The sequence below is a fragment of the Condylura cristata genome, unplaced genomic scaffold (genome assembly GCF_000260355.1).
Source record: "Condylura cristata isolate star-nosed mole 26May11 unplaced genomic scaffold, ConCri1.0 scaffold00027, whole genome shotgun sequence".
In the NCBI taxonomy this organism is placed as follows: Eukaryota; Metazoa; Chordata; class Mammalia; order Eulipotyphla; family Talpidae; genus Condylura; species Condylura cristata.
In genome coordinates this window covers 6732633-6746567 of record NW_004567128.1, presented here as the reverse complement: position 1 = coordinate 6746567, position 13935 = coordinate 6732633, and the positions used below count along the sequence as shown (strand labels likewise).

Sequence of the window (13935 nt, the reverse complement as noted above, 5' to 3'; positions counted from 1 at the left end):
TCCCCTCAACAGTGTATTTCAGTCAAGCCACCTGTTCTGCTCCCACTCTGTCTCTGGTGAATCCTCTCACCCCTCCGCACCTCTGGCCTACACTCTAGTTCTTGTATGCCGTAAGTAAATAAAAAAAAATCTACAAGAAAAAAAAAAAAAAGCCAGTGCCTACATGATAGGAAAGAAAAGGTACCCTTTGGCTAACTAACACATAAAAAGAACAAATTTGTACTGATGGTCTTGGTTAAAAAAAAATCTTCCTAGCAAATTATAAAACCTACTTCTGTTACCATGTACTAACTTTCTCATTGTGTAAATAAATGACTACTTGTTTGGATGAAAAGGCATTTCAGCACAACTTAGGTGAACAGCACAGCTAAAATTGAGGTATGAACACTTTATTTCATGTCTCAGTTCTTTCTTTTTTAAACATACAGATCTTCAAACAATTTCCATGCCATTCATTTCTGTTGTAGCTAAACAGAAAACAATCTATTTTCTTCAAAATTCAGTAAAGCATTCAAGTTTCAAAATAGAAATTTAAGTAGTAAAGCAGTGCTAAAAATATTCATATTGAATTAATACATGGGAGAGATTTGATAAAACAAGTGTTTTGGTTCTTCAGGATAATGAGGGTTACTAAATTTCATTGATTAAAGTGACTAAATTTAAGCAAATATTCAACAAAATTTGGGGAATTTTCATGTATTAGCTAGTAAAATAATCAAGGTAGAAAGATCAAGAGGAGAGAGATTGAGAGAAATTCACTAAAATAACTTAAAGTAAGAGCAATAGATTAATTTAGACTAACCTGATTTAACCCTAGTAACAGATCTGCTGCATTTGCCTGTGGCCAGAGTCCTTGGGTAGCTCAGTCTGTTTTAATGATCTTTACAACTATAAGGTAACTTCTGAAGCTGCTTTTATTGTTTTGGGGGGAGGTCAGATGGGGCTCTCGTGGGTAGCCATCTTCAGATCATTTTATTTAGGCTTTCACTGGATTTTACACTTGGAGTCCTGGGTCCTGGCTGGGGTACTTAGCAGAAGTTTCCAGGAATGAGACCATTATTCCCTACCTAACATCTCTTCTTTCAGGATAATGATCAGGTCAAGTATGATTTGTTTTTTTTCCCCCCATTGAAGCTCCAAGTTATATAGCTGTACCTGACCCCAGTGTCCTGAAACAAGGCTTCTCTAAGGACCCTTCAACCTGGTCTGTGGATGAAGTGATACAGTTTATGAAACATAAAGATCCTCAGATATCAGGCCCCCTCGCCGACCTCTTCAAGCAACATGTAATGTATCTTTTGATCCGGTTTTCCTGCCATAATGCCTTTGAATGACCTCTGTGCAGGCCCTTCAGTTGGATACTGATTAGTGTGGATGGTGGGGGAACCCTATCAACCGATTTTCCATATGTGAGAAAAGTTATGTTGCCCAAAGTTAGATCCTCAAATGGTGAGGCTGGCTCTGTGCTTTAAATGGGTACCCAAGTACCTAAAATACTACAAGTCTTCAAGTTCTCAAGAGAAGATGATTCAGCAAGGCCACTCTCATGTGTCTTCTTTGTAAGGACAGCTACAAGGATCCTCCTCCCACCTGCTCCCTGCTCGGCTCCAGGACCATGAGTAGGAGGGATTTATCACGAGCTGTGACAGGGTATCCTCCTTGTTATGATGCCTGAGGAATCCAGCAGCTGTATGAGATTAAGTGCAGCTTTATTTTAAATAGGAACTTCCGAATATGAAATAACATGCTTCCACGACTAATATTTGTTAATTTAAAGAAAATAAAGAATTTTAGGAGGATGCCTTGTGTCTTAAATAATGATTATAGTCTTTTTCTGTCAAATCAGATTGGTGACCAAACATTTGATGTACGTTTTTAACATTGTAAGAAAATCAGTAATTATTGTAGCATCTAATTAACTTCACACAACTGGTTAGCTTTTCAACCTAAAGACAACTCAGTACATTTACAGTTTGCATTGATGCTGATATAATCATTTCCAGCCTTCCTAAGAAAATTATGACTGTCTGAATTTCATTTCTGCAGTTCAGTTTCTACCTTTTGTCATAGATATCTAGTATTTTATTTAATACACTGTATTTAAAATTAGATATTTTGGTGCTTTGGCCTTTTTTCAAAAACTGGGTTAAATTGCCTTTTTTCAAAAATTGGAAGTGATGCTATTTATGAAATGTTTCACTAGGTTTCACTGTATAAATTATATTTTTAATAGTTTTCAGGAAATCTTACTCAGAGAATATATATCAAGATACAGCTGCTATTTTACATATTCTTATATATAACTGTTTTTGATAAAATATGGAAAGCATTATTCATTCTTATATTTTTCTCTCTGTAGGAAATTGATGGAAAGGCTTTGCTACTACTCAAGAGTGACATGATGATGAAGTATATGGGACTGAAGCTGGGGCCGGCACTAAAGTTATGTTACTACATTGAAAAACTTAAAGAAGGAAAATACAATTGAAAAAAAAAATGTGTAAGTTTAGATTGGACATAATTCTCAATGACATGGATAACTTTTTAATTTAAAGGGTATTTTATTCTCTTAGTAGTTTTTGTTCAGTAGCCAGTTCCTCTAAAACTATATCCAGAATCGCAGAACTACATTATAGTCCAATCTATGTCTTTAAAAACCATTTAACGTGTTAGTATAAGTACATTAGTATATTCAAATTGGACATTAGTTAACTTTTTAGGTCTTTTATTATTTTAATTTATAAATGTACTTCATGCAGGAAACAAAACTCCTTCAATTTTGGTCAATACTTATATAGAGAACCAAAACAGCTAAATCCCAAAGGGGGAAAGTACCAGTAACCGACAAATTTTCTATTTGAATTCGCGAGCAATTATCCTTAGAAAAGAATTTAAAGCTGCACTATACATATCATCTCTTTCTCAGATGTTTGATGTCTGTTACTGCCACAGTGTGCTCTACCAGTGTCTGGCAAGGAAATAGCCATATAAGTTATTTTCCTTTCATTGTTGTTTCTCTGTATGTTTTATTTGTTCATATTTAAAGAAAAAGAAAGCTTATAAACTTTCATAAAGTGTTCTTACCAGTTTTGATACATTTTGAACAATTATAGGATAAATAGAATAGTTTTATGCCAGAAAGCTACTACAAGGGTGGTATTTGGATAAAGTCTGAATACATTTTTTCGATAACATAGCTATCTATTCTTTTAAAACTTAACGTATTTTCACTACGAGTAGACATTTAACTAAACATTCATTTCTCACATCTATATGAATATACACCTGTGCTCAAATTTTAAAAAAATATATATTTTATTGTTTGTGGTTTATTCCTCATATGAAACTATACCATATTTATATGTTATTCTACAAATCTGTTTTTTTTTTTACTTTAATATGGCACTTTGCACTGCCACAGAGGTAATGATGGACTGTGTATATATATATATGTAGTTAGATATTTTATTCTGTAAAATACATATATATCATTTGCTATCACTAATACCTCTCAGCTTAGTCTTCAGGGGATAAGGAACAGTCTGTAGATTGGTTTCCATACAGGGAAGTTCTCTGTCCTATGCAATGTTGCTAGTTAATTTGCTTAGTTCTGAGCCATTTATTCTGCTAAATTTTGAAAGATGTATTAGTTCTGACTTAACCATTTTGGTCTTTATATTTAAAGTTAGAACTTTTAAGGGGAAATGGTGCTATATGTTTATTATTACTTTGTATAACTTTTGGTGTAATGTTTATAAGCTATGAGAATCTGTGCTAAAAGTATTAGCCATTTGTTGTGAATGCCCGTAAATATACACTAGGGGCAAGAATGTACATTTTCTCTTTTAGGAAACCAAATGTACTTTATACAAGAATGCAACTATTTAAAGAGTGATTTCATCTATGTTGTACCTTTTGTGTTATAAGACAAAATCCTAATTTAACGTGGCCTTCCTTCAAATTGTTTGTATGAAGATGCTGTGCCCAGCTGAACGGTCCTCAGGTTTTGTATTAATATTGTTTTACAGTTTTCAGATTTTAAAATATAATAAATAACTGCAACAGTTAATGTCAAGCCTCACATTTGATTTTACTTGCTTTCACTGCATTGCATTAATGTGAGTTTATTATAGTTGAACAAGAAGCAGTGTCTAGTAGCTTTGTGGTTTTCTGTGTCCAAATGCTCGATTGAGCACTTGCCCTCTACCTCTGTCTGCAGGTGGGTTCCGAGGAGCAAAAGGTTGATTGCCTGTGGGGATCTAGAATGAGACTCCAGGGGTGCAGTGAGAAGTTCAGTCAGCGAGCTTTATCTGCTCAGAACTTCGGAATTGGCGGTGTTACTGACGATGCCAGGGCCCCCGAATGTCTCCGCCCCCTCGAGTTCCTGTGTCAAGCTGCCATCCCGGCTGCTCTTCCCATTGGGAGCCAGAAGTCCTGGTGCCTCTGCTGGCGGCTCCCTAACCTACGTGGTGGGGAAGCCTGGTGAGGCTCGGGAGGAGCTGGCCTTCATGATCAGACCCCTCAGCCCGTCGGGCCCAGATGCTGCTGCGCAGTGTCTTGGAGTCAGGGACTTCCCGCTGTTGCTTCGCAGCAACTCTGGAGATGCTGGGCCCTCCCTGAGGTGGGGCTGTCGCACCACTGGCTGGACTGGGATGTGGGTCTGCTAAGACTTTGGTGATTCAGCACCACTCGGTTTTCACTGTCCAGTGTGTAAACTCTTGGCAGTCCGTGTGCGGTTAGCCTCCTGTGCACTTCCAGGCTCTTCAAAGGCTCGTCCTCCAGCTTTGCCTCTCGGTTCATCCTCAGCCTTCCACGGCCAGCAGCACCCCAGGGCTTGAGCGCTAAGGCCCCCTAGGTACATGGAGCATTTGCTTTCCTCTGTGTCGTGCAGTCTTGGGCATGTCTTCTAGGCTAAGCTCCGAAGTAGGATTTCCCAGAATTTTAGACCCGGGCCCCTCGATAGATGTGAAAGAGCCATGCCTTTCTGTAACACTAGAAGTGAAAAATAAAACATCGTGACTAGGAACAATGTAATTGCCAGGAACAGGGCTGCTTGTTCAAACTAGACAGGGGATTTCACTGGCAGCTGAGTACATGAAGAAAGTCGACTTTAAATTTCTAGGACTGTTTTTTCAGCGTGATGCCAGGACTGACAAGTCCACAGAGGCTGGTCCAGGGAACGAGGGGGACCATGGAGCAGGGGTGCAGCCCAGGGCCTGCCTTTGGAACACATGGCAGAGCTGGCCTTCCTAGCTCCCCACATCCCCCCCATCTTGCCCAGCACGTTGAGGACATTGGACCTGGAAAACAGCTCTCTCGGGAGTGCATACTTCGGTCGAGCTTGCCCATTCTCCCTGCTATCTTAGGGCAGCACCTCTGACAGGGCGCTGTCGGCTCTGACGGCAGATGCCTGGGAAATCAGGGGCCTCGTTCCCCGCCTTGAGTTGCCTAGAACATGATGGCGGTGACCCAGCCCTGGAGGAAAGGAGCCTCTCGTGGTCAGAGGATCACCTCCGAGGAGCCGGTTGGGAGTTAGCTCCCAGCAACTGGGAGTGCTGTGGTAATACTTGAGTAATCCAACAAAGCATTCAGGAAGCATTCAGATCCAGGGGAAGGTTACAGCCGAGGGAGGCTGCAAACAAGCTCCGCTCCACCTGGGTCCTCAGCTCTCCCTGCCTTTGGCTGGCCTGGGCTGCTCAGTCCTTTGTGGCAGGGGTGGGGAACATGTTCTCCACAAGGCACAAGGAGTCCAGGTCGGGACAAATCTGTCACACATTCCTTCTAGATTTATATAAAAGGAGTGCAGTGCCTTTCCTTTTCATCTGCCACGGAGACTGACTCGTGTTCTGAAGTGCTGGGTGGTGTGGACAGTCACTCCCACCCTCTTACCCGAAGTTCTCTCCTGTGCTTTGAAGCATAAAGCCACGAGAGGCACTCTGGCGATTTTGAAAGGAGGATGGTAAGGAAAAGCCATTGTTCTCCAGTGCCTGCTCAGGAAGGCCATGGGGTGTGAGCAGAGGGCAGATGTGGGGTGCCTGCTCAGGAAGGCCATGGGGTGTGAGCAGAGGGCAGATGTGGGTTTCCCCAGCAGTCTGAAAGTCATGCTGAGATTCACCCACTTAAGTCGAGCAGGCAGCTGAAACCATTCAGGGAACTTCTCTCCTTGAACCCCTGGGTCTCTAGGAACCCTCCCCCTGGCCGTCTCCTTTCCGGTAGCATGTAACATGGCTTCCAAGAGTCTTTTTGTTGCCTAGACCCAAAAGTGACACTGGGCACTTTCTCTCTGAGCCCGCTGGAGGAGCCAGCGGCCCAGCCCGGTGTAAGTGTGCAGCATCCTGCGTCATGTAGCCTGCTCCACGACTCCTGTTTCCGCATCAGTGTGGTGTTGCCAGACGCGGCCTAAGTGCAAGAGAGCTGGGCGGAGGCTTCTCCAGGAAGAGGAAGAGAACAGGGTAGATCTGCTGAACACAGACGTGCTTCTACCACAAGGTTTTGAACAATTTTTCAGGCTTAAGGGATTGCAGTCATGCTTGGGGGCTGGCCGGGACCGTGGCCTAACTCGGAGAGACTGGTGGGTCTAGTGGCTCATGTGCAAGGAGCCGGGGCTGGGGGTGCTGCATCGGACGGGAGTCCTGTTTCCCTAAGGAAGGCAACATCCTTGCAGTTGCTGCCATGTAAGACTTTGAGGCTTGTGTTACAGATCTTACAATTTTTTACAAGTAGGCAGAAATTTAGATTTTAATGTAGTCTCTGCATTTTAACATGTGAGCATAAGTATGTGAAAACACAGGCCAAGTAAAATGTGCTTATAGACCTAATCTGACATGTGCTAAAAGCTTAAGATCTTGACTTTGGCCCTTGAATTTGGGATCTTCAGTGGTTCTTTATGAGTGTAGAAGCCAGCCCCAGCTTTTGAGATTCTTGCTTCTGCCTGTGAGAATTCTCTCAGTCACCTGTGTTTGGGTTCAGATGCTTCCTCCTGGCACCACCCCAGGCTTTGCTGACCACTGGAGCCCTTTGGCAGCATTTAGAGAGCCACAGTCTCCTGCACTGCAGGTCACGCCAAGCTCTGTGACTCTGAGACCTCTGGGAAGCCACACTTACTCTCACATGACTGAAACCCAGCATGGTCTCGGAGTCATTGTCCACCTGAATTGCTGAGAAAGTCCTGCAACAGGAGGCCCTTGGGTCCTCTTTAGATGGGGTTCCAAGGGCTATGGAAGCAACCAAAGAATTATAAATGGGGGGAGTCACACAGTCAGACTTTCTGGACAGATCACTCTGGCAGCTGTTGGGGATGGAGAGAACTCAGCCAGCAGAAAAGTGGCCAGCGCACGGTGCCCTCATAGTCCTTCCATCCGGGTATTTCCTTGGAACCCCAGTGCCCCAATGATTTCATGTTACTTCTGGGTTCTTAGAGGAGGGGTGATTGGGGGGAACCCTTTCTGTCTGTCACATTCATTCTGGCCACAAACAGTCCCCCACCCCACCAGTCTTTGTCAGGGGTCATCCTGAAACTTTCTGGGCTGCGGTTGCTACTCTCTCATGGGCCTTCTCAGCACCGAAAGGTCCAGGAAGTACCCAGGCTCCACAGAAGCCGAGAGAACGTGTGATCTGGAGTGGCGGCTGTGTACCCCAGCCGCATGGCACTCAGTGCTCAGCAGCAGAAAGTTCTGGTAACGTGGAGGCATGGCGCCACCCATCATGGCTCGGGAGCAGGTGAGCAGATATGGCGCTCCTTACAAATCAGTGACCCCCAGAAAGGCGAAGGAGCCAAGGACCACGGGGAAGCAAGTACTCCCCGACCCCACCCCGCAAAAGAGAAGGGGTTGGGCTTCGGAGTTCTGAGTCTGATGGTCGCTACACTCACAAAATGAGACAGATATCAAGGGTGGAGGAGTGTCAGTCGTTTGCTCAGCTGAGGAGGGGTCAGCCACAGGGTGTCAAGTGGGGGAGGTCAATAGGATGGGAGTCAGCTGAAAGGGGCTGCTCAGCTGGGGGTGGTGGGGAACTCAGGTGACCATGTTGCTCCCGGAGCCTCCCACCAGGAGTCTGTGCCAGGCTCAGGACCTGCTGTGATTCAACCTTTCTTGCCACACCCTCTCCCCTTTTCCAGCCTATCGCCCCTCCCCCTCCTATGCCCTCTCCCCTTCTGCCTCCCTCCCCCATTTCTAACCTTCCTCTGGCCTGGCTCCACCCCCCGCCCCCCCGCCACCCCACCCCCCACTTTGGGGAAATGGGGTAGGTGTGAGATCTTACTCCCTCTCTGCCTGAGGTTCTTTCTGTCTGTCTGTCTCCCTCCTCTCCCCTCCACCAAGAAGATTCTTAAGACCCTTGGAACACCAAACCCACACGGGCAGCAGTTGGGGGAGGCAGAGGAACAGGGGCTCAGCCAAGTGTGGGGTTCATCCACCCCTGCACTCTGTCATCTTTGCTTTGGAGGCAGCAAAGGGCAGGAATTGAATGGAGACGAGTGTAAGTGAAGAGGGTGCACCCCAGAGGGTCCCGGGCCTGGTAGTACCATTGGCGTCTGGGAGGACAGGGATGTGGGGCTGGAGGCTGTGGGGGCTGCGGCGCTGGGCAGAGCCCCCTTTTCTGTGCTCCAGGAGCTCCTGGCTGTCTGCACATGCCTCAGGCTGTATGTAGCCCTCAGTCTGCACATGCCCCAGGCTGTAGCCCCCACCGGCGGGCGTGCGAGGGGCCAACCGGGGGCCCTCGTCACGGCTGCCTGGGATACAGACCCCCCCCCCCACCTCCGCCTGCTGCTCCCCAGGAGCTTTCCAACACCCACTGCAGGAGGCACGCCACCCCCCACCCCCCAGCCACCTGGGAAGCTCTGGGAGCAGGCTTGGGCACTGGGGATTTACCGTTGCCCTGGAGAATGGTGGGCACAGCCAGGGGCAAGGACAGGCATCCAGAAGAGTCTAGAAGTGGGAGCCAGGCCAGTGAAGACACGGGTGAGCCCCCAGGCAGGGCGGTGTCCGGAGTCTGGGCTGGAGTCTGGCGGAGGCCCTCAGCCCACCCCCTGCTCCAGCCCCTCCCCCCCCCCAGGGGGCCAGTGGAGTGGCTTTCTGTCCTCTCCCAGGCATTCCAGTGCCCCCCTTCCCTGCTGGGTTTTGCTGTGGGCTCAACCCCTGAGCCTCTGCATTCAGCCCCCACACTTTGCAGCCGCTGCCCCTCCCCTTGGCCTGTGAAGGGGGCTGGCAAGGCCGGGCAGAGTCAGTCTCTCTCCCAGCACAGTTTTCCTTTACCCAGGGGGAGAAGGCCCTGGAGATTTTCTGTCTGGCTCCTTTCCAGGGCTGTCCTAAGATGCTCACAGACTAGCTTCCTGCAGAGGACCAAGGTCAATAGCTAAATGACCAACCTGATATTTTGTGGGGTGAAGGGTGCAGCAGATAGCACCCCCCTCCTAAGTTTTCATTTTTGCTTCCTAGATGTTTTATCACCATGCCCTGCTATAATCCTCCCTGCTGGAAATTCCATGCAAATATTGTGATCATTACAGGACAGAATTTTTGTTTGCTAATGCCACTAGTGCTAACTTACAGGGTAACAGAGGCCAAGCTTCCATCCATGTTGTTAACTGTTTGTTCATTCTCTATCACTTCTTTTTCCCACAAATGCTCTCTCTGCCTCTCTTGGAAATTATGTTTGATTTCTTTCTCTCCCTTTATTTTTTTGTTGAAGTCTAAGACATATGGCTGTTTATCACTTAGAGTTTATGTACAATATTTGTATATATTATGAAGTGATCACAAAAATCTAGATAACATCCAACACCATATAAAAGTACATTTTTTTCTTGTCATGTAGACTTTTAAGATCTACTCTCTTAGCAACTTTTAAATATGCATTTCACTATTCAGCGTTATTAACTGCTATATATTACATCCTCATGACTTAGGTTGTAATTGAAAATTTGTGCCTTTTTACATCCTTTTTACATTTGCCCACCTCCCTGCCCCCTTGTCAAGGTGCTTCTCAGTTATGTTTCCTTTTAGGAATTTTAAGGTTTCAGGTCTTACATACAAGTCTTTTCTTCATTTTGTTATAATTTTTATGTATGGTGTAAGATAGTGATCTAGTTTATTTTTGATACGACTCTCCATTTTCCCAACAACATTTATTGCAGAAACTGTCCATTCCCCATTGTATATTTTTGGCTCTTTTGTCATAAATTAATTGACCATGCATGTGTGGGTTTCTGAGATTGATATTCTGCTCCCTTGTTTTATGGCTTTATTTATGCCAATTCTATGCTATTATTATTATTATAATAATTCTGTAGTTTGAAATCAGAGTGTGATAATTATGGCTTTTTTTCCCGTTAAGATTGCTTTAGCTATTTAAGGTTTTGTTTTTTTTTTTCTTGGTGTCATACAAGTTTTAGGATGGCTTATTTTATTTCTGTAAAGAATGCCATTAGAATTTTAGTAGGGGGCCCTCCCTGCCCTCCCTGGTGGTACAATGGGTTAAAGCACAGCACTACAAACTTCAGCAACAGTTCAATCACTGGCCAGGGAGATGACCCACATGCTGCAGCAGACCTCTCCTGTCTACTCTGCTGCTCCCCTCAGCAGTGTACTTTGTCAATCTACCTGTTCTGTTCCCCACTTTGTCTCTGAGTCCTTACACCGCCCCTGTACCTCTGGCCTGTACCCCAGTTCTGTGTGCATAAATAAATACATCTTAAAAAAAAAAGAATTTTCATAGGGTTATAGTAAATCTATAGCCTGTTTTCGGTAGTGTGAACATTTTAGTAATGTTCATTCTTTAACCCATGAGCACAGAATATTTCTCTGTATTCTTTGATTATTTTTCATCAAATTTTTAATAGAATTTATATGTATCTTTCACTCCCATGGTAAATTTATTCATAGATGCTTTATTCTTTTTGATGGAATTGTAAGCAGTGTCGTTTTCTTAATTTTTTTCTAATCTTTTCTTATTAATGTATAGAAATGCAACAGATTTTTGTATATTCATTTTATATCCTGCAACTTAACTGAAATCATTGATAAGTTCTAACAGGGGTTTTGAGTCTTTAAGGTTTTCTATATAGTATGCCATCTGTAAATAGTGATGGATTTACTTCATTTCCAATTTTGGTGACTTTTATTTCTTTTCTTTGCTTATTTGCCACGGCAAGGATTTCCATTACTATACTGAATAAAAACAGCAAGAATGGGTATTTTGTCTTGTTCCTGATCATAGAAGTAAAGTTTTTCACCATTGATTATGATGTTTGTTCTAAATTTGTCATTTATGGTCTTTATAATGTTGAAATATATTTTCTCTATACCTCTGTTGTTGAGAGCTTTTTTTAAATCATAAATGGATATTGAACTTTGCTAACTTTCTCCACATCTATTCAGGTGATCATATATGATTTTATCCTTCATTTTGTTGTGTATCATGTAATTTGTTTTGGAAATGTTGAACTATGCTTTCATATCTGGAGTAAATTGCATGCATTTACTTTCCATTTACTATTCATGGTGCATTTTCCTTTTAATGTGGTGTTGAATTTCGTTTTTTACACTTAATGTTCATCAGGAATATTGGCCTGTAAATTTCTGATCTGGTCTGTCTGTATGGTTTTGGTATCAGGATAATGTTGGCTTTGTAAAATGTGTTTAAAAGTATGCTTTCTTTCCATATATATGGAAGAGTTTGAGAAGAATTGGTATTAGTTCTTCTTTTCATGTTTGGTAGAATTCACCAGTGAATAATCTTTAACTTTGATAACTTTATGCAGGTAGTGCTATTTAAATATAAACAAAACTTGATGTTGATCCTCAGGAGCTTAGAAGGAAAGAAGCATATTGACAAATATTTCTAATATCAGGGGAAATGATTTAAGTGCTGAAAGGAGGTGAAAGTGACCTACTGTGAACTACTAGAGGAGTGACTCAGTTTTATCAGGGTGTTTTAGGCAAGTGTTTTGATGCAGGTATTAGAACAGATATGTTACTGGAACAAGCTTTGAAAGATGTGAAAAATTTCTAGAAGCAATTGAACCAGAGGCAAAATAATTAGGAGCATGCACTATGCAGAAGTGACCCCCGTATTTAGATCATAACTCTGGCACTAGCTTTGTAGCGTTGCCCGAGTTAATTAAGCTTGAAGTAGGAGAATAATACCAGTTACTTACTATGGTGAGACCCAGATAAAGACCCCCATTTTAAATGGTTGGCCTGTGATGAGCACTAGTATATTGGTCAATTGTATTTATTATTTTATGGAGGAATGAAGCCCATGGCTGTTTAGAAAACAACAAAGGGAAGGGCAGGGTGGCATGGAGGGATTTAGGGGGTATTGTTAGGGGCACACTTTAAATTTTTGTGTTATTTTCAAATTTCCCCCCATAGCCTATAGTGGACATGAGAACACAACCCAGAAAAACTTTATAAAGTTTGAACTCAAATTTCTTACATTACACATTATTATGATATACGCCAGTATGCTTATATCCTTATAATAGGTGTCAAGAGCAGAATTACACTGGTGGCTATTTTTGCATTGTTTTCAAAGTGCACTTAAAATTATATGTTTGCGCTCATGTAATTTTTAAGGCGCACTTTATACATGCATGAAGTCTGCGTCGCCCAGCCAGTGGGTGCGCACGCCGGGCACTAGTGCGCAGCCGCAGAAACCACCCCCAGCAGTGAGTTTCAGCTTTCCGTTTGGCGCCTCTGTGCAGGCGCTTCGTGTGCGCAGCTGCGATCGCAGCGCCGCATAGCAGACGCCGAGCCTGAGGCGCTTGGAGCTGAACTCTGAGCGGAACTCCTAGCCTCACCATGTCTGAGGAACAGGGTAAGGCGCCCTTCTTGCAGCCGCCCCCACTACTTTTGCTTCTTTTCTACCCCTTCCCCACTCCAAAGCAAGATTCTTGACAGGATTCGCACACAGCCCACTTAAGGTGTTGAGGGGGAAGATGGTGGGGATTGGCTGGTGGTCAGCCAGGGTGGGTGGGGTGGTGGCCCCGGGCATTGGTCACTGTCCACGATGGGTCAGCGGGCATGGGTATCAAGCGCTGGGTCTGGCCCAGGGCCTGGGCATCTTTGAGGCTTAAACCATCCGCGGGGGTCCATTTTATCCCAGAGGCTTGAGGTGACTGTGGGACTTGCAGCGTCCTGGGTTCATGGCACCTGAAGTTCTATGAGGCAGTTCCAGAGATGCGTGCTGTCTCTAGGGTTCATGGTGTCCTAGTATTTGAGGTGATGGCGGAGCTTTTTGGTGTTTTCGGGTTTCATGTGGCAGGGTTTGAGGTGATTTGGGGACTCCGGGGGTTCCCGGATTTGTGGTGTTTTAAGGGCTTGAAGTAATCACGGAGCTTATGGTGTCCCTGGGGTTCATGTTGTCCCAGGACTTGAGAAGATGGGACTGTGGAGTCGTCGGTTCGTGGGGTCTGAAGGGCTCATGGCGTCGCAGAGTCTTGAGATAATCATGTGGCTCCCTGTGGTCCCAGCGTTCATGGTGACCTAGGGCTTGAGGCGAGTCGGGGACTCCTGGAGTCCTGGGGTTTGTTGTGTCCTAGGGGCTCAAGGTGATATGAAACTCCTAGCGTCTCTGGGGCTCATGGCGTTCCAGAAGCTTGAGGTGATCGTTGGGCTCGTGGCGCCACCAGGGGCTCATGGTATTCTAGGGCTGTGGAGACTGTGGGATTAGTGGCGTCCCCCACGCCAGAGGCTCGTGTCCTTGAGCTGATCCTGGAGTTGGTGGCCCCCCACCCCCACCACGTTCATGCTGTCCAAGGGCTTGAGGCGAACCTGGGGCTTGTGGAGCCCCCCAAGTGTCATGGTGGAGGTTACCCTGGAGTTAGTGGCATGCCCCAGGCACATGGTATCCAGGGGCTTGAGGTGATCTGAGGGCTCGCGGCATTCCAGAGGCTCAAGATAATCCTGGGGTTTGTAGCCTACCTCCCCCCACTTC

General features: G+C 44.8%; 1 protein-coding gene across 1 annotated transcript in view; it reads left to right on the top strand.

Annotated features, from left to right (window-relative positions):
* The window catches only part of SCML2 (sex comb on midleg-like 2 (Drosophila)), a 60903-nt gene extending 58415 nt beyond the window's left edge, over positions 1 to 2488 (top strand). The window contains exons 14-15 of the mRNA XM_004689892.2: positions 1135 to 1286; positions 2360 to 2488. Of these exons, the coding sequence (XP_004689949.1) occupies positions 1135 to 1286; positions 2360 to 2488 (281 nt within the window). The remainder of the gene's footprint in view (positions 1 to 1134; positions 1287 to 2359) is intronic.
* The last annotated feature ends 11447 nt before the right edge of the window (positions 2489 to 13935 follow it).